This window comes from Peromyscus leucopus, chromosome 7, assembly GCF_004664715.2.
Source record: "Peromyscus leucopus breed LL Stock chromosome 7, UCI_PerLeu_2.1, whole genome shotgun sequence".
Lineage (NCBI taxonomy): Eukaryota > Metazoa > Chordata > Mammalia > Rodentia > Cricetidae > Peromyscus > Peromyscus leucopus.
The window spans coordinates 67,464,743-67,485,127 of record NC_051069.1 but is presented as its reverse complement, the minus strand read 5'-3'; the positions used below and the strand labels follow the sequence as shown (position 1 = coordinate 67,485,127).

The window sequence follows — 20,385 nt, the reverse complement described above, 5'->3', positions numbered from 1 at the left end:
TGGATTCAGGTTGTAGTGGGGTTTTAGGTATGGGAGTCTGCAACCACCACAGCTAGAACAACAATAATCCATGGGAAGGAAGAAGGTAGTCTGACTCTGAGTAGTTTATGTAAGCACAACAAAATTTGTTGAAAAATTCCTGTTGATAAACTATACCCTGTAGCCACAGTAAAGGTTAAGACATGATTACACCAGAATTCTTTGTAAGGTACATGTGACATCTTCCATAAAGATGGATTCTATAGATTGACAGCTCATGATGAAGATCTGGTAGAGGATCCAGTGTAGTCTTTGATACTAAGATAGCTCAAAGGTCACCAGGCTTTAGCCCTATTCCTTCCCAGACCCCTGGAAGGGAAAGAGTTAATACATCATTCTCTTTGATAGGACAATCCTATGTGTTTAGCATTCCTAGTCCCCTAGTGCTTGTCTGTGAGCACAAGGATCTCTGTGTCTCCCACAGTTGAGGGGAGAACCTGGACCTGTGTGTAAGATGTGCATCCTGGCCTGAGCTAGAGGTTGACTACAGTGTAAGTGGAGCTCAGCAGGGCAGTGGGTGTGGAGCCCAGGCTGGATCAGAGGAAGGGGGAGGGTATGCAGAGAGTAGGATTCGGCAGACCCACCAGGCTAGACCTCAACACAAGATATTCAGGACAGGACTGGACCTAGAGATTTGAGGTTCCAAGGAAAAGATGAAGTCATCAGATTCCAGTGGAGCAAGGACAGAATTTATTTATCATTTATTTATTCATTTGAGACTGGGCATCACTATTCTGTAGCTCTAGCTGTCCTGGAAGTTACTATGTAGATCAGGCTGGCCTTGAGACTTCACAAAGATCCATGTAGCTCTGCTTCCCAAGTACTGGGTTTAAAGGCATGTGCCACCACACCCAGCTAAAGACAGAAACTTTTCAAAGATATTTTCTGTTATTGTTATTTTGCTTGAAAGTGTATTTTTCTCTCTATTTTTACTATTAAAGTATTTTTTAATTTTTATTTTACATGTCGAGGTGTTTTGACTACATATATGTATGTATCTCACGGGTGAACAGTGACCACAGAGGTCTGAAGATGACATCAGGTTCTATGGAGCTGAAGTTACAGATGGTTGTGAGATGTCATGGAGATGCTGGGCACCTAACCTGAGCCTCTCTAATAAAAACCAGTGCTTGTCACTTGTGAGCCTGCTCTCCAGATTCACCCTCAGTATTTTAAATATTTAATTTTGTTTTCTCTGGTATTTTTTCTTTCTTTAAAGTATCTTTACACTCGTTATACAATTCCTTCTCCCCTAATTGCAGTCTTTTTTTAGACCTTAAATTTTTCTCCTCTATTTTTTATTCTATTTTTTCATTTTTATTTTTTTGTCTTGTAATTAATGTTACCTTTAAATTTTGTGGCTCATTCTACAAAGATGTTAGTCACTTCTTTTGTCTTGTTAGTGTTCTTTTTGCGTAGTTTTTCCTTATTTTTACAAGCTTTGCTCTTATTTGTCATGATTATGGTTTGCCTTCTTGGAACGTGCTCCTGCAATCCAAGGATTAAAGGCATGTGCCACCACACCCAGATATATATATATCCTTTATTCATGTTCATTTTCTCTACTACCAGTATAAAAAATTGCTGTTCATTATTTAAAAACCCCAGATACTAGTGTCTGTGGGCTCTCTCAATGCAGCTTTCCTAGAACTTGAACAACTTCCTAGCCTCTTCGATTTGTTTTGCATCAACGGGAGGCTTTCTCTGGCTGCCAGGCTGTAGGAACTTCTTCACATTGGGCAGGCTGCTGAGTCTGCTCTTCAGGGCCTGTAATCCAGAAAACACAGCCTGAGAGTCAGAATGGCTTATGTGGACAATCCAAAAAACTCTGAGCCCCTTCCAGAACACAACTATCTGCATCCTTACAAAGCTCCAGTGTAGACATGAGTAGAATGATAAAACCATGATCTGAAACCATAGCTCAGAATAATGTTCCTAAAGACCTCCTTTGTCATCCTATTACCTTCTCCTCTGGTCCATGACACACTCTGTAGTCTGGTTTTGTGGTACAGAGCACAGAGCACTGTGTCTCTCAGGTGTGAAAGCAGAGACTACCAAAGAAAACTGAAGACATGAAAAACTGAGTTGGAAATGGACACAGAAAACCTCAAAGTCTAACCAGGAGCAACTCACAGCCAGTTTTCACACCTGGAGATAAGATGGGGTCCCTAGGGGTGAGGACCGGATGGTGGGGGCTGTGGAGAGGGAAGTACAGTGTTGAGAAGTCAGAGCTGAGGAAGGGGATCAGCATGACAGAGACCTGCTCAGACAAAAAGTATGCAAAGACAGGACACATGAGATGAAGATGAAGGCCAGAAGCATCCTGCAAAAAACAGGGGTCCAAGGAAACTCTTGCATCTTTCTCATGACAAAAGGCAAAATATTCTTCTTGGAGTACCAGCCTCCAGTCTCCATACACAAAAGATAATTTTCATGCCTGAACCCAGGGTCTAGTAGCTCAGTTTGGAGGCCTGAGGATGGGCCCTAGGAAGACCACAGGCCACCATTATATTCTCAGAGGCATGTGTGTGTGGCTGCCTCTCTCAGGTGATCTCACCTTCAGCAGGGGGAAAGGGGCCAGAAGGCTGGAGTCAAGCTCTTCAATATAGAGGAGAAGTTCCAGCAGGTGAATGTCCACCCTGGTCAGCCTGTTGCCAACAAGGTAGTCTTGTCCATGGCTCTTCAACACCTGCAGAATTAAAGGAGACAGATTATGAACATAGAGTTGGGCAGGGACCACTGACTTTTCCCAAGTCTTCCAAGGGGTGGCTCTGCCTCTGCCTGGCAGGGATAGACGTGCAGACACTTCTCTAGGCCTAAGATACAAGAGGGAGAGGGAGAAGTCAGGCAGGCAACCTCCTCTTTAAAGTTCAGGTGACCTTTCTCTCTCATTGCCAGTTCCTATGGCCTTCACACCACCCACCCTTCTGTACATTTTCCACTTGTGGTAAGGATTAGCCCTGACACATCTTGTTTCTTCCTCTTATTTTAAGCTGACGGGACACTGGAATGTCAGGACTTTCCTCTCCCTGTCCTCTGTTCAATCTCTCTTGGACAGAGACTCCACCTGCAGGGAGCATCAGTCACAGAGGACATCCCCTGTCTGCATTCTCGTCTGTCTGCTCTCCTCAGGTCTCTGGAATCTGAAGTACACCTGACTGAACTACAGCACATCCTCCCCTTTACAGCATTGGCTCTGACTCCCATCCTTCACTGTGTGGTGATTGACATGCTGAATTGCACAGGGTGAACTGAGTGGGAGTCTGTAAGTAACATTGTTCTGATAACACGTGAATGTTGACAGATGAGCATCCCGACATCATATGGTGGTAATCTTGCTATCTGATTGGCAGCTATGTATTTATTTAACATTGATGTCAACATTTCTGGTTGTGTGAAGATTGGATAATAATACTGTCATAGTTACATTCATATGGCATTTACTTAAATATCCCAGCAATATGAAAATCAGAGATATTCACAAGGAAATCCATTCTTAAGTCATGAGCTACAAGTAAAGAACTATCAAAGGCTTTGTGATCACCTTCTCACACTGTACATGTCTACAGAGAAAAATATAATTAGCACATCCAGAAACAAAAGGAAGCCAGGCATGGTGGCACACACACATAATCTCAGCACTCAAGAGGCTGAGGCAGGTGGATCTTTGTGAGCTCAAGGCCAGTCCACGTAGAGAGTTCTGGAAGAGCCAGAGCTACATAATAGAGAGACGCTGTTTAAAAAAAAAAAAAAAAAAAGGAAAAATGAAGAAAAACTAAAAATACAAAAGGCAGCATCACACGTTCTCAGTACATAGTTCATTGTGTACATGGAGGTCATGAATCTCATACCAGAGATGTTGTAAGCTGTGATGGCTGGACATTATGTCCTAGGAGACAGGGCCTTGACTTTAGAGGGTTGTGTGAGGACCTGGTGGCTCCTAAAACCCTGGCAGCTTCCACAGAGCAGAGACTGCAGTGAGTGAACTTTAGTAAAAGCATGAAAAATAAGGTGATGCTTTGTAACATGGGGGTAACAGTCAGTTCTCACAGGAATGTGTAGGATGCCCATATCCTCTAGGATTATAGCTCTGTTCTTATCTTTTACTTGACAGAAGATCAAGTAGTTCTGAAGTGTTCTCGATCTTCCTCCAAAGAGAAGCTCTGACTAAGAAAGGTGTGGTGGTAATTGTGTGGTGGTGATTATGTTCCCCAAAATATTGTGCACACTAGCAAGCATATCTGGGGCCAAAGAACAGAACAGCCACTAGATACAGAGGCTAGAAAATGGTTTCACTCACACTTTTAATCTTAGCATTCCAGAAGCAGAAATCCCTCTGGAATCTCTATGAGTTCAAGGCCACATTGGAAACAGCCAGGCATGGTGACTCACGCCTTTAATCCCAAGAAGTGAGCCTTTAATCCCAGGGAGTGATGGCAGAAAGCAGAAAGATATATAAGGCGTCAAGACCAGAGACAAGAAGTATTTGGCTGGTGAAGCTTTTAAGCTTTTGAGCAACAGTTCTGCTGAGACCCATTCTGGATGAGGACTCAGAGGCTTCCAGTCTTAGGAAACATGATCAGCTGAGGAACTGGCAAGGTGAGGTAGCTGTGGCTTGTTCTGCTTCTCTCATCTCCCAGCATTCACCCCAAAAACTGGCCTCAGGTTCGATTTTATTAAAAAGAACTTTTAAGACTCCAGCTACAGAGAGGCACTCCATGTCACTGACACACCTTCATTTGCTGAGTGTGCATGGCTCTCCTCCAAGCCCTGCATCTGTGACCCCAATTCAGGCAGATCAGTTTTCCTTAACATCACATCATCAACCTCCTCCTCTCCACCCTCTGTCCCTGTCCTTGTTCAGGCACTACCCTCTGTCTTTGAAGCACTATCATATTCTCCTGACAGCCAGTCACTCTCTGCCTCCCTGTGTGATGTGACAGAATATTTTCCCATCTGTGTTTTTCTTGAGTTTGCTCTGGCATTGAAGCCCATTGTGTTCTGCAGGATCTGGGTCCATCTCTGGTGTGGCTCAGCTTTCACAGATCAAGTTCTGGTTGTGGCCATGAACCCTGTTGCATACTGCCCCCTAGACTGGCATGACCATGCAGGGCTCCTTCACAGGCTGTTTTCCACAGTGCCCTGTGGGGCAGGGGGCTGCACAGAGAGGCTCATGGAAGGTCAGCACTGCAGCAACCTTTCTCTCCCAGACTCTACCTTTCTCCTGTCCTTGGAACTCAGTGTCCCCTGACTTCAAAGAGCCCACTTACTTTTTCAAAGGCAGGCAAGTACCGGTTTTTGGTCCTGTCTTTTATCATGGAAATCTTGGCTTCTTTCTGGTCCGGGGGACATAGTATCAGTTGCAGCATCATTTCAGTCACATCTACAATACCCTCTGTATACATGTCAATTCTGAAAGACAAAATTATCCAAATGGTCAAGGGTTTTCAGGGATTCACTATTTTACATTTTAATCTAAAACCCTGAAAAATTTACACTGAAATCTGGTTGCAAGTGTATTCGCCTCTAGTGGGTTATTACTGTAGCTAGAGAATTTTTCTCTAGCTCCCAAGAAGTCACGCCAGTCCTAGAGCCCACTTATAAAATAAGCACAGAGACTCTTACATTATGTAAACTGCTTGGCCATTAGCTCATTGTCTAGACCTTACTCTTATATTTAGTGCTGTGGGCCACAGGAATATATCATAAGAACTCAGCTGGTTATGGCAAAGTCACTACCTGGAGGAATCAGGGAATTCCTCCAGAGGAAGCCAAATCCCAAGGAGTTTATGGTGTTACTTGACTTGTTATATATCAGCTCTCTTCTGTTATGAAAACCATGTGAGCCTTCAGAGTTTTCCCAATTGACTTTTCCCTAAGAAGCACTAACAGTGTGGACTGATCACTCTCTGGACATACACATTCCAGGTATTTGGAGAACTGCCTCAGGAAAGGCTTTCTCTGGAATCAGATATCTCCCTTGGCTTCTTTCAAGGACTAGCAGTAATAACAGTCCACATGCAAGTCTCTTGATTTAAGACAAATTCCACAAGGAGACACTATCTAGGTCAGGTGGATGTTCAGTAATAGCTTTACATAATTTAGCTCGAACCCTCCTTCTTTACAGCCTTTCTAACTTTATAGACCTCTAACTCCTTACCTAACCACTTTTAGGAATATTTAGATAACCTTCTGTACTGACAGCTATGCTCAGCCAGAACCCCAGTTCAAGCCTCCCTGTAATTATCATCATTGGCAGCATCCGGCCAGGTCCATCCCCAGATGGAGGAAAGTACTTTATCAGAGATAACTCTGTACTGTCTAAGAATAGATTTAAGCATCTGGGCCACCTGTTTGAGAAGGCCTGGCAGATGTGCCAATTAAGCCTTACTTCCTCTTTCCCAAACCTTACCTCTAGTTCCAGATCTCCCTTTAACTATCACCAGAGGCAGCTAGCTGTACAGGTTGCCTAGCGACCAAGCACACTTTCCCCCACCCTGCAGAAAAATGGCAGGTAGCTTGGACAGACATGAGTTACAGGAAAAAAGAAGACAGATTTATTTTCTCCCATTGACGTATAGAATCTTAACATTTTCTACCAATCATGTTTAAGATTATAGTTGAGCACATAAGAGCACTCTTCTTAGATATTACCTGAATTTAGCCTTTAGTTAATTCATTTCCCCATTGGTCACTTCCCTTTGGAGCTGCAATGATAATTAACGGTTATTGCCTCCCTGTGTGATTCTTATCACCCCTCCGTTTGACCCTGGAAGCCTGACTTTGCACTGCTAAGCAATTACTGCTTGTAAGTGTATATATACCAGGACTTCCAGGGCACATGGAGGACAGAGAAGAGAAAAGAGAATGGAAGAACTAGATGGGTAAGAACTTGAGAGGAACAAACTGAAATGGGCAAGAAGTAGATTGAAGGGCTAGAAGAGGGTACTAGAGGAAGGAGATGGAAGATGAGGAAGAGCCAGACGGGGAAGAACAAGATGAGGAAGAACGAGATGAGGAGAGAGGAGATGGGAGAGGAAATGATATGGGAAGGGACAAGATGGATGAGAACCTAGAAGGGACAGAACTAGATGAAGGAATTAAGATAGAACCTAGAGGAGACCGCAGACAAGTGTAAAGAGAAATCAGGCAAGAAATGAGCTAAATATGAGAGCAGAATAAAAGCTTGTAACTGACACAGAATAATATGTATACGGACTAAGGAGTTTCGTGTACACAGATTCATTTCTTCTCATCAAAGATTAATTATCAGCTGGTTGTAGATTCTTCCCGGACCCTGGGAGGGGACTATCGAGGGGCTGGACCCCCATAGTCCACGATAATTTAGCCCATTTCTACTAATCTATGCTTTGCCAATCAGTGTTTATTTATACAGAGCAATATCCACAGCATATTATCCTTAATATTTAACAGATTTAACTTTCTTTCTAGGATAGCCTGTTGGTTCAGATACAATTTTAGAATTTTTTTTACACACATGGCCCATCCCAAGGACAAAGAGCGTCACTGGCATTCCAGAAGACAATCATCAAAGTCTACAACGCTCTCTCTCTCTCTCGCTCTCTCTCTCTCTCTCTCTCTCTCTCTCTCTCTCTCTCTCTCTCTCTCTCTCACACACACACACACACACACACACACACACACAAACACACACACACACAATTTGTTCTCAACAACCCTGCTGAGATTCTCAGAGCTAACAGGCTGCCTCCCATGTAAGCTCAACACAGAGCCCTGTTTGAAGCACCAGATGCATCTCTGTGCATCTCTCCTTCTGCTGCATGATCCAGAGTCATTCTTGGTCAGTGTTAGAAGTTCTCCATGAAGAACATCTGTATGTCCTCCAAACAGTGCTGCTGGATTCTGGCCTTCTTAACTTTTGTAAAGACTTGACTATTTCTTTATACAGTTGACCCACAGCACAGCACAGGACACATGTGTTCCCTTCTTTAAACTGAAATTCACACAGTGCTTTTGGAAAAGAGTTTCATTGTCACATTTTCACATACTACCATTGCTGGCCCCCAGAGAGGTGGTATTCTGTGTTTCCATGCATCTGTAGCGGTCTAAGCATGTTAAAATCCTCCAATGTTAGAGGAGGTTGATCCTCACTCCCTTCAAACCTCTAATCCCACCCCTGTGGCAGCTGCTCCAGAAGGTGCTGACCCATTTCCTTCTTATCCACGGGGAGGACAGGAACGTTTCCTATGGAATGAACCATGGAGCATGTGCCCTGGTGTCTGCCTACTTTACATAATGCAGTGTCCACACTTGACCTTTGTTCTGAGCCCCTCAGCACTTTGGATATTTTCATGGCTAAAATTATAAGTTGTGCTCCTCTTTCCTCTATTATTGAATATCTGGGCTGAGTCCACCATGAGAAAATTATAAATAATGTTGTTAGGTTTATTTCTATACAAGTACTATTAAAGCCGAGTCTCTCTTTCCATGGACATATGTTTCCCACACTAGTGTTGCTGGCTAGCACCACATTTATCTCTAAGCACCTGCAATACTCATACACAGTGGTTTATGAATGCAGAACTTTGTCATATCACAGTGAGTCCCAGCATTGGTGGTGTAGTCAACCTGGATGCTTTAGTTCTGAATTAAATGCTTTGGGTAATCTAGGTCCATGGGAACCGGTCTATCTAAGGCTCATTGAGTTGACCAGTCCATAGAACTGGCTGGCAATTCAGGTCTTGCTCTGCACTATTCCTACTCCTGGGATGTGGGAAGCAGCTCCTTCCTCCTTCCCTCCCTAGGACTCCTCCCCTAGCCTCAAGCCCTGTGTCCTTTGTCCTAAGCTGTTGGCTGAGGTCCAGTCTCTGAAGCCTGGAGCACCTGGAGTCCTGATTCCACCATGATCAGAGCCCTTGGAACATCATGTTTGCAACTCGGTTCCTGACCTGTGCTGGCAACATCATCCTCTGCTGCAGTCACACTCACCTGAACCCACCCCAGCTCCTCCTCCCTCTCCTCCATGGACTCCTCCATACTTGGACTAAGTGTTTATATCAAGAGTCAGCCTGCTTCTAGACTCAAAGCCTGCCACTCTCTTGCTCATTGATGGAGACACCAATTCCTTCCTTTGCTTCCCCTTAGAAAAATAACAGGAAATGTACCGTACAGGGTTCTCTCCTTCACGTCCTTGCCATAGAGGTCGTATTTGGTGGCAATGTAGTTGAGAATGGCTCTGGTCTGCACCAGCGTCATCCCGTCAATCTCCACCATGGGCACTTGCTCAAACATCAATTTCCCATCTTTGAAAGAAGAAAGGAAAGAGGTCTGTGAAGTGTTCCAGTCTCACTTCTGTTTTTTTTTGTTTGTTTGTTTGTTTGTTTTTGGTTTTTTTGGGAGGGATTTTATTGGTGTTTTTTTTTGTTTGTTTTTGTTTTTTTGGTTTTTTTTATTGGTTATTTGAGGCAAGGTTTCTCTGTAGCTTTGGAGCCTGTCCTGGACTAGCTCTGTAGACCAGGCTGGCCTCAAACTCACAGTGATCTGCCTGCCTCTGCCTCCTGAGTACTGGGATTACAGGTGTGTGCCACCACAGCCTGGGTCAAGTCTCACTTCTTAGTAACAGAAAAGTTGTATTGAAATATCTGATCATGCAAAGGAAAGATAAATGATTGGTAGCCAGTCTTTAATTAAAATCCCATTTACTCTTAGCTCCTGCTTCCTCTTTGTCTCATAATCTTCTGCTGGCTTTTGAGCTTTGCTCATTCACTATTATTCACTATCCAGATACATATTGTATCTCTCATGCATGTTTTCATGTTCAGTTCTTGTCTCTGGATACATTTGAGAAGTTAGGAGGGACAGCAGAGGGCCACCATGCAAATAGAGCTAAGTGGGGAGTTTGGATGTCTAGTTATCTTCAAGACATAAAGTGTATGACAGTTTCCTGTGTAGTGAGCCACTGATTCCTCCAGGCTGTATTTGTGTGGTGATAGCAACTCATCAGTAGCTAGAATCAAACTGCTCAAGAAAATTATCCCAGGTGTTTGTCCACCCATGATTTAATCAATGGCCATGTACCCGTGAGGTTATTGGGCATTATGGGTGAAGAAAATGATGGTAGAAGTGAATGAAAGTGAGCCTGAATGAAATAGCTCACTCTGATGCAGAAATAGTAAGAAAACATTTATTTACCGGTCACCAGACAAATGTTTGCAGAAACTAACTTCCTCTCTCTTATCATTGTTTCCATTTTCAGAGCACTCAGGGAGACCCACCACCTACATCTTATCACTCTGCCATTCTTGACTATTCCCACCCACCACCATCACCATCTGGTAAACCTTCTATTAGGCACCACATTGAAGATATATGGATACTTGGTGTTACCTTTTCTTAACTTTTCCAAGTCTTCTGGACGTTCTATAAACTTCTCTTCAAACTGAAGACAGAAAAAGTAAATGCATTTTCATTAGCTCATTCTGTGTTGTTGTAGACTTTTGAACTTGAGTGGTCTGTGTCTGATAGTACATCTGCTGTAGACCCGAAGTGTCTGATCATGGCCACTTGAAAATTCAGATTAAATCCATCAACAACAAGGTGATGAACATAACGAAGCTGCTCATTCTTGTAGTGTTCCTCCTCCCTGACCGCACTATGTCCATGCTTAGATCCTAAGAAGAGAGTTATCTTCCTGGTGGACCAACACTGGGAAATGGGATATTGAGGTTTTGAACTCTCAGCAAAGCCTGTTATTTTCAGTGATAACAGAATAGAACTTTCTGTGTGTCCATCATGGTGCATGGCATGGACCTGGAATACCTGTTTTTCTTTTCTTTTTTTTTTTTAATTTTCTTCAGGATTTAGTTTTACTAATTTTAAATGTGTGTGTGTGTAGGGGGGTGTCTTATGGATGTTAAAACACCCATCTCAGAGGTCAGAGTTCATGGAGGCCAAAGGTTAGAGATTCAGTTGGATATGGGGTGATAAACACTTTTAACTGTCATATGTGGATGCTGGGAACCATAGTACATTGTATATGCAATAAGAACTCTAAACAGCCAAGCATTTACTCTAGCTCCACATCAAAGATGCTTACATTGTGGAGCTGTTATTGTATTTTTTAAATAGTTATTTGTTTTATGTATACGTATTAATATATTTTTGTGTGAGGATACACATACCCAATGAAAACCCACTCTGGCCTTTTATGTGGATTCCTGGGATTCGAACCCATGTGGCTTAATTTTTAGTCATCCAGCCCTCTCTCCAGCACTCTAGAGTAATAAACCACTCTCTTTCTTTCACGTTTTAAAAGAAACTTTTCTTTCACAAAAGGCTGAAAATCATCTTCTACCTTGCTTGGCGAGGCAGTTTGTGGATGACTCCATAACCACCTGGACTGAACTGATGGAATGAAATGTGAGTGTGGACAACACACACAAATTTCACAGAGCTGCACAGAGTGCTGACGTCATCACAGAGGGCGGCTGAACTGTGAGGGGGTTGGTGGGTGTGAGGGTGATGAGGTCAACGGGCAGCCTGTGGGCACATTGAGTCTGGAAGGTTTGAGCCAGGGTCTCTAATAACCCCTGCCCACTGGCTTCTCAGTCACTCTGGGACAGGGAACAGGAAGGCTTCTATGCAGATGCCCCACCCCCTCCTCCTGTGCTGAATCAGCAGTCCAGTGGCTTAGAACATATCCCTGAGCCGCAAAGCTGGCATAAGACACTGGCACCCAATTATTGAATTATTTAAAGCAATCCTCTCGGACTGGCACTAGTGTGTCTCGGTTCTTATGCACCCCTTCATTCAGAAAGGATCCAGCTGAAGCCCTCCCTATTCTTTTAGGAATGGATGTGTGATTCCATGGCTGAGGTAAACATGTTGCCATGACACTGAGGGAAGACACCAAAGCAGCCTTCACAGGACACCACTTCATCCTTCAAGCCTCCTGAGGACAAGATCTCAGGAAGTATTGCTGACTTCCTCTCAGGAAATGCCAACTACTGAGCTGCCCTGATGTGAACTGGAAGTGTTTTTCCCAGTGAAACCTCTAGAGGGCAGCACTAAGCCTACTAGAACTTTCTGCTCTAAAACTGGAAAGGAAAACATTTAACCTCAGAATGTTGCTTCCACACCTCACTGGGGCCACTCACACTCTTAGCTGAAAGCTCATAGACATGGGGGCCACATGAAGATGGGGCCTCTGTTTTATTCACCACCTCTACCCTCCCGACCAGGCCTGCCCCTGGCATTTGATGGTCTCTACAAACTGATTACTGAGTATTGATCAGTGTTGACAGGAGGATTGTTACTGCCTTCTGTGTCAGGTTTCCCATTTGTGGTGCATATTTTTAATTTAATTCCATCAAGCTTCTCTTGTATAGTTTACCACTGTTAACATTTTTTCTATTATAGGAGTGTAGAGGGAGACAGTGTAAGTGCCCATGGAGACCAGAGGCACGGGAACCCTCTGAGGCTAGGGTAACAGGCGGCTGTGAGCATCCGGTGTGAGTCCTCTGCAAGAACAATATTGGATTTTGACACTGAGCCATCACTTCAGTCTCCTGTCCCCTCTAAACCATTTTTATCATGGGAATTCCTGGGTCTGTGCTGTAAAACTGCGCACAAGTTGCAAAGAGCCTCCATCCATCATCACCATCACCAACCACCACCAGCTAAAGTCACCCTGTTCCCCTCTGTGCCCATCTTCTCTGTGACTCTGACCTTAAAGTCAGAGCTGAGGTGTCACACGTCCTTGTCACAAACACCTCACCGTGAATCTCCAAATGTAAGTGCACTTTTTCTCCCCTTGAGTCTTTTGAAATAGCATTTTTCTTTGTAATAGACCTGGCTCTCCTGGAACTTGCTCTGTAGACGAGGATAGCCTTGAACTCACAGAGATGAGCCTACCTCTGCCTCCTGAGTGCAGAGACTACGATGGAGTGCCACCACTGCCCGGAATGAGTACACTTTTTAAAAGGACAGTGTCACAGCTAAATCACACTCTCTTATCATAAAATGCAATAATCTATTAATGGTTCCTAATAGTCAATATTCAAGTTTTATTTCTATATGTCTCTTCCTGTAACTTGATTCAGCTCCAAAGAGCAACAAACCAGATAGGTATTTGATTGTTTTCTCCTGAAAACATCTTTTAATGGGAATGTGTTCTTTGGTAGAGAGCATAGTAAGATTTTCATTTGTTCAAATCTATCTATCTCCTCCTCATTATCATTTTTTTGTGGGGTTGGTTTTCACATTCTATGGGGAGCACCAGGGAAGTGGGGCTCTTCCATTTCAAGAGTACAGGTTCTTCAGCCATGGCCAGGTTTGGGCCCTGAGCATCGTCGTGGTGACTGGGCACACTGGGCATGCTTCCATTATCTCCCACAGGCACTGGGTAGTTACAGCATGTGGCCTGGTCTACAAGGGGGCATTCTTAGTTTAGGGGCTGACTGTGGACATAATTATAGTCCCTGCCTTCTTAGTCTTGGCAGCGCCATGGGGCCAAGACGACTACCATTTAGGGCAAATCTGTTTACAGTTTTCCTGGTGTGAAGACTCTCAGCTTACAGAAGTATTTTCAACTTGTCTTAGGTCCGGTTCCAGAAGCACAATGCACAACCTACCTCCACCCCTGCTGCAGCCAGCAGCCACCTGATGCATTCCATTCGGCCCCGGCCATTGAAGTGGTGAAGTACCGGCTTCCCGGCCATGGCAGCAACTGTGGTTTCACTGACTGTGAAGGAAAAGCAAAGAGGTCAATGCCAGGGAGACTGTGCTTTGGGACATGAGTAATAACACAACACTAAGGAGGGAAATCTGCCTTCTTCATGGGCAGCTTCCAGGGGGCGCAGGAGGGTCTTATTGACTGATTTCTCAACCATCAGTGACCACAAACCTGCAATTGCACCAAATAGGTCTCAGTTGGCCATGTGCTTTCTCTTTGAGGACTTAAATGGAGTTGCCCTGATCCTCTAGTGAAGAAGGACTGGAAGCTGTTCACCTTGGACAGCAGAGCCATCACAGAGGGATGAGACAAAGTCCCTCCCCAGTCCTTTGGCTCCTGGGCTGCTCAGTTCAGAAGCTGCTGATGGCTTGGTGCCACGATGGCTGTGCCAAACCCTAGTTCTCCCAGGAGAAGAGCTCATCTCTAGGCTGCAGTTCTGTTTCCCACTGAACACTGGACCCTGTTCTGTGTTCACAAGAGAGCGGTTGATGCAGTAACAGCACGTAACGGGCAGTTCTTCATTAGAACTTTACTCCATCTCCACAAAGTTATTGGTGAGGAGCTGTCCCTGTCACACGTTTGCAGGAGAGAGGATGACCATACAGTTCCGTGATGAGGACACCCTGAGAGCACAGCTCAGTTCCTGCACAGTGAGCAGATGTGCTGGGTCCCTGCTCTCAGGGGGCTGGAAAGTCAACATCATGGGTCATGGGTAGTGCTTTAACTTGTGATGTGATAGGAAATTTCAGAGTCTGCCTTTTACAAAGTACTATGTGAGTGTGAGTGTCTCTGTGTGTGTGTGTGTGTGTGTGTGTGTGTGTCTGTCTGTCTGTCTGTCTGTCTGTCTGTCTCTCTGTAGGTGCACATGGGTGCAGTGGCTGCAAAGGCCAGAAGAAGACACCAGATCCTCTAGAGCTGGTGGGCTCTCTCTACTGGGTCAGTATCACCAGGCCTCAGCAACATTCTTACCCCTCAGATGTTGGCCTCCCTGCCCTCAGTTTACATTTGCTTCTCATGGGCACCTCACAGTTTTCTCAGGCACTTTATAACACTCTGTTCTTTTCTGTCTGTGCTTTTCTTTGTTTATTCCATGAACTTTAGTTTGCTCTGCACAGCTTCTGTCCTGGGGACCTCACAGGGACTCTGAGATTCTGAGGCTTTCAAAGACTTTCATCCTGTGTTCCCTGGGTTGCAGCCTTTCCTCAGCATCACTTGCCTTGCAGCCATATGGTGACTTACACCTTAAAAACGCCATCTCTGCTGAGCTGTGTGGCTCTCTCTCTTTAACCTCACTGTTTTAGAGTTATACAAGTTAAGGGTCCTCTATGGAGTTTCTTCATATTCATGAGGAATGCTTTGAACCTTAGCATAGGATTGGTCCACAGCTTGATGTCATAGTTTGTATTTAACTTCATTCTTCTACAGACTTATTTCTTCCTGCCATCTCCTCTTACAGGGTTTTTAATTGTTTTCTGGTCTCCCGTTCCTTCCCTCCTACACACATCTGTGATCACGGAGGAAATAAGCAGACACCTGCTCCCTGGTACATGATGGAAGGCTCAGTCCACAGTCCTCAAATCTCCTGGGGCTCAATAGTTAGTCACCCTTTTCTTTTCCATTTGCTTTCTTGGGCTTACCTTTTAATAACAGAGGTTGTGTTGGGCAATTAAATATTAAGATAGTAATAAAGTAACAAATCCTAAGTGTGGAACCTGCTACTCTGTTATTTAAACAGAATTATCAAAGCAATCAGAATCCACACAACAGAAACAAATGTGGTAGAAAACCCAACTGGGGAAGTGCTTTGGGAGGGTGGCTGGGAGAGTGTGGGTAAATTTAAGTTCTCACCTGAGAGGAATGTGCAAGTTCTCTGTGAGATTGGCACATGCAATTCAAGAGAAGAATGCTATTGATCTTAGGTTTCCCTGAGATGACAATCCAGGTCTACTCCTCACTGTCCTGAATCCCATCATTTAGAGTCCCTTGCAAATACATTAAACCCCACCCTTTGGCTCAGTGACTCTGAAGGAGGAGGAGAAAGGAGGGAACAGAGAGAGAAGCAGAAGGAGAAAAAGGAGCAGTAGGAGATGATGGAAGGAATAGATGAAGAGAAGAATGAAAAACAGGATGAGGAAGGAGGGAGAAGGGGGAGGAGGGATGGAGGACGGGAAGGGTGGAGGGAGGGACAATAGAAAGAGAAAAGGAGGGCTGGAGAGGTGGCTCAGAGGTTAAGAACACTGGCTGTTCTTCCAGAGGTTCTGCGTTCAATTCCCAGCACCCATATGGTGGCTCACAACCATCTGTAATGAGATCTGTTGCCCTCTTCTGGCCTGTAGGCATACATGGAAACAGAACACTGTATACATAATAAAATAAATAAATAAATAAAAAAGAAAGAGAGAAGGAAAAATAGTTTGCTACTCCTTGTTGAGTCACAAAATAATTCATATGAACCAGAGGTAAAATCAATGGTAATGGGGAGTGAATATGATCAAAGTATATAACATACATGAGTGGAAATTACATAATAAAGCCAGCTGTTCTGTACAATTAATGCATAATAAATAAAGCACTGAAAAGCTACAATGAGATCATGACACACAGGTTATAAAAGAGAAAACTGACCTAGTGAGAGTCCAGGCTTCCTATCCACTCAGCTCGGCAACTCCTGCTCCAGATGAATGTGCAAGCTACTTTAATAAGGTGACCATTCTTACCAAGAAGGTGGGGGCCAATAGGAAATAGCCACTCCCATGGACTCCCAGAGTTCAAGATTCCAGAGTTTCCTGATAGACTAGAAATGAGACAAATCAGGGGGAGGCTCACAAGCCACCACCCTTTCCTGAAGAGCTAGAGACCTTTAATGGATTAATAGTTTAATGCTTATGTGTCTCTAAATAACGTGTCATCCATGCTATTGTGAATAACCCTAATGAAACACATTGGTCAAGAAAAGAAGGCAAAAAGGAAGGCAGACCATAATAGAAGCATAAATGGAATCACAGAGTCAACCCACAGAACCCTCAACTCTAACAATAAAATGTGACTTTACACTAGTGACTTTGGGGGACAGTGTGTTAAGTAGCCTTAAATTATAGCATTAAGACATTGTCCCAAATTCAAGGCTAACTGAAGTACAGGTTACACTGTCCCCTGTTTATTGTATCTAATGATCAAGCTAATGTCCTGTAAGAGCATATTTGTCTTAACCTTTGTCCTGTTTTAATCAGGAGCTGAAGGGCAGAAAGGAATTTCACAATCCACACTTAACTTCACCTGGATGACTCTCAACAGTCTGTCCCAGCATGCTCTGGGTCTCAATACAGACTGTGTATCCCTGCAGTTACTACTGTGGAAAAATTGCCTTGTCACCATTAGTAATGTCATCTCCAAGCTAGTGATAATTACTGTTACTTCGTGTCAAGTTCAGACTCCCAGCTCTTATCCACAAACAAGGACATCTACCACTGACTTTATGCACAGACTCACATGCTCACTTGTGGTTTTAGTTATAATCATTGGTTCATAGGTCTTTATTAACCATTACCCGATGATCTGGTTGACTTCAGAGATGCATGTCACTTGCCTGAGTCTGATACCCTATCAGTGTTCAGGGTTGGCCTCTTTTATCTTGGTATACACTGCTAATTTCTTTTCAAATTTAGGATTTCAATCCTCTAGAGGTGCTGCACTTCTCTAAAAACGGATGACAAATTGGCAGTGCTGCCCTTCAGGGTGATGCTCATGTGCACCAGCACAGGATCTCAGGTTCAGGCATCAGTCTCACTTACAGGGATGAGTTTGAACACCGCCCATGAAGAGTCCCTGTCACAGGCTGTCAGCTTATGGCAGAGGAAGAAACAAACCCTGTGGGAAGTCGAGTGTCCCAGGAGAGCAAGACTTGCTCGAGAGAATGGGGAGATCTCGAGTGCACAGCAAGGTCTGAATCAGAAATGCTGCTGAGGACTGCTGTTGCCTTAAAACTGAGTCTATTGTCCCAGCTCTGACAGGAAGGAAGCCCTCGGCTGCCTGCCTGTCCCAGGCCATTTCCCTGGGCTCACGTTGAGTCCCTGTTCTTCTAGCTCCTGTACTTTAGTCTTCCTCTGCAGCCCAGACCATGCACAAACAATTTCTTCAGCTGAGCCTACTCCTCTCCATCCTCTGGACATGCTGTGTTTCCCTCATCAGGGCCCTGTCCAGAGAGTGTGGAGCCCTGAGCAAGGAGCTCTCCAGGGCTTGGTTCCAAGTTCCCATGGGCTGGTCTAGAATGCAGCACAGAGGGCAGCCTTGAGGGGCATTGTGACCAACTTTCCTTTAGTGTTTGGGATGTGTCACCATGTGTAGGTGTAAGAAGGACATTCTGGTGGCTCCTTATGTGCCAATCACCACCAACTAACTAACAACTACCACTAACAAATGTGAAAGTTCTTTGATGGAGATCCTGGACTTTATCTTCAGTGAAGATGAAATATGTCCTGCAAATATGCTCTTTAAAAACTCGGTCTTAAGAAGAGTTTACAGCGCTGGGAGCAGAGCTGAGTGGTACAGTTTGTTTTCTCATGCTCCCAAGAGCCTGGGGTAAAGCCCAACATGGAAAAGAGAAGTTCAAAGGTAAGAACCCCCAAAATCTCTTCCCCAGCATGACAGTGAATGTGGGCATCAACCCCCCTTTGTGCCCTCACTCTAGGCTGTCTCTCTTTGCCTCTTAAGAGTTTGTGCCTTTGAAGAGTGCTGGCCATGTCTTTTTTAGCATGTCTTTGATCTTTTTGAGAGTTGATAAAGCTAAAGTTTTCTTTGTCCTTGTTCAGGAGTGAACTTGGCAGGACCAGTCTGGGGTTGAGGCCTGGGCCTTGAAGGAGTTAAGGGTTTGGTTCCTGGAAACTTGGCTTTTCCTGATGAAGAGACTGGAGTTATCAGTCCCAAGGCGGCTGTGCTCGCCCTCTGAAATGCTCTGAGATACCCTGTGTTCCCTTTGGGCAACATTGCTTGATTAGCGTCCTGCTGACTCTGTCCATGTGTGACAGTCTCTGTGACTCTGTCCATATGTGACAGTCTCTGTGACTCTGTCCATATGTGACAGGCTCTGTGACTCTGTCCATGTGTGACCGTCTCTGTGACTCTGTCCATGTGTGACCGTCTCTGTGACTCTGTCCATATGTGACAGTCTCTGTGACTCTGTCCATGTGACAGTCTCTGTGACTCTGTCCATATGTGACAGTCTCTGTGACTCTGTCCATGTGACAGTCTCTGTGACTCTGTCCATGTGTGACAGTCTCTGTGACTCTGTCCATTGTGACCATCTCTGTGACTTTGTCCATGTGACAGTCTCTGTGACTCTGTCCATGTGTGACCGTCTCTGTGACTCTGTCCATGTGACAGTCTCTGTGACTCTGTCCATATGTGACAGTCTCTGTGACTCTGTCCATATGTGACAGTCTCTGTGACTCTGTCCATATGTGACAGTCTCTGTGACTCTGTCCATATGTGACAGTCTCTGTGACTCTGTCCATGTGTGACAGTCTCTGTGACTCTGTCCATGTGTGACAGTCTCTGTGACTCTGTCCATGTGTGACAGTCTCTGTGACTCTGTCCATGTGTGACAGTCTCTGTGACTCTGTCCATGTGTGACAGTCTCTGTGACTCTGTCCATGTGACATCTCTGTGACTCTGTCCATATGTGACAGTCTCTGTGACTCTGTCCATATGTGACATCTCTGTGACTCTGTCCATATGTGACAGTCTCTGTGACTCTGTCCATATGTGACATCTCTGTGACTCTGTCCATATGTGACAGTCTCTGTGACTCTGTCCATATGTGACAGTCTCTGTGACTCTGTCCATATGTGACAGTCTCTGTGACTCTGTCCATATGTGACAGTCTCTGTGACTCTGTCCATATGTGACAGTCTCTGTGACTCTGTCCATGTGTGACAGTCTCTGTGACTCTGTCCATTGTGACAGTCTCTGTGACTCTGTCCATTTATCTCTGTGACTCTGTCCATGTGACAGTCTCTGTGACTCTGTCCATATGTGACCATCTCTGTGACTCTGTCCATATGTGACAGTCTCTGTGACTCTGTCCATATGTGACCATCTCTGTGACTCTGTCCATATGTGACAGTCTCTGTGACTCTGTCCATATGTGACAGTCTCTGTGACTCTGTCCATATGTGACAGTCTCTGTGACTCTGTCCATATGTGACAGTCTCTGTGACTCTGTCCATATGTGACAGTCTCTGTGACTCTGTCCATATGTGACAGTCTCTGTGACTCTGTCCATATGTGACAGTCTCTGTGACTCTATCCATATGTGACCGTCTCTGTGACTCTGTCCCATTCCTCCACTAACATCAGTATATAGGATGCTGCACTTTTTAACAAGCTTCCTTGGCGTAGGACACAGCTTGTGTAAGACCTCCTCATTCCAACCTTACCTGTCTCTTTACTTTCTGATCCCCTCATCCTCTCTCTCAAGGACCCTGTCACTGAAGAATGACCTACTGGCCTGGGTCAGAATCTCATTGTTATTTTCTGATAACTTGATTGAAGTTAAATATTAGTTGCAAGTTAATGCTGTTTCTCTCTCAACATATGATTTCCCTCAGTGTCATATGTAAGAAAATGTAGCTTGA

General features: G+C 44.5%; 1 protein-coding gene across 2 annotated transcripts; it reads right to left on the bottom strand.

Annotated features, from left to right (window-relative positions):
- Positions 1 to 1,562: 1,562 nt before the first annotated feature.
- On the bottom strand, positions 1,563 to 16,432 carry LOC114686793 (glutathione S-transferase A2-like). 2 transcript variants are annotated; one of them, XM_028861461.2, is made up of 7 exons: positions 16,379 to 16,432; positions 13,653 to 13,762; positions 10,408 to 10,459; positions 9,191 to 9,323; positions 5,310 to 5,451; positions 2,597 to 2,728; positions 1,563 to 1,806 (listed from the first exon to the last, which is right to left on the bottom strand). In XM_028861461.2, exons 2-7 carry the CDS (start codon positions 13,737 to 13,739, stop codon positions 1,684 to 1,686), a joined length of 669 nt encoding a protein of 222 aa, XP_028717294.1. In that variant the 5' UTR covers positions 13,740 to 13,762; positions 16,379 to 16,432; the 3' UTR covers positions 1,563 to 1,683. The 2 variants fall into 2 exon arrangements, with proteins under 2 accessions (XP_028717294.1, XP_037063692.1); XM_037207797.1 differs by lacking the exons at positions 9,191 to 9,323; positions 10,408 to 10,459; positions 16,379 to 16,432 and having other exon boundaries at positions 13,653 to 13,724.
- Between the last annotated feature and the right edge of the window lie 3,953 nt (positions 16,433 to 20,385).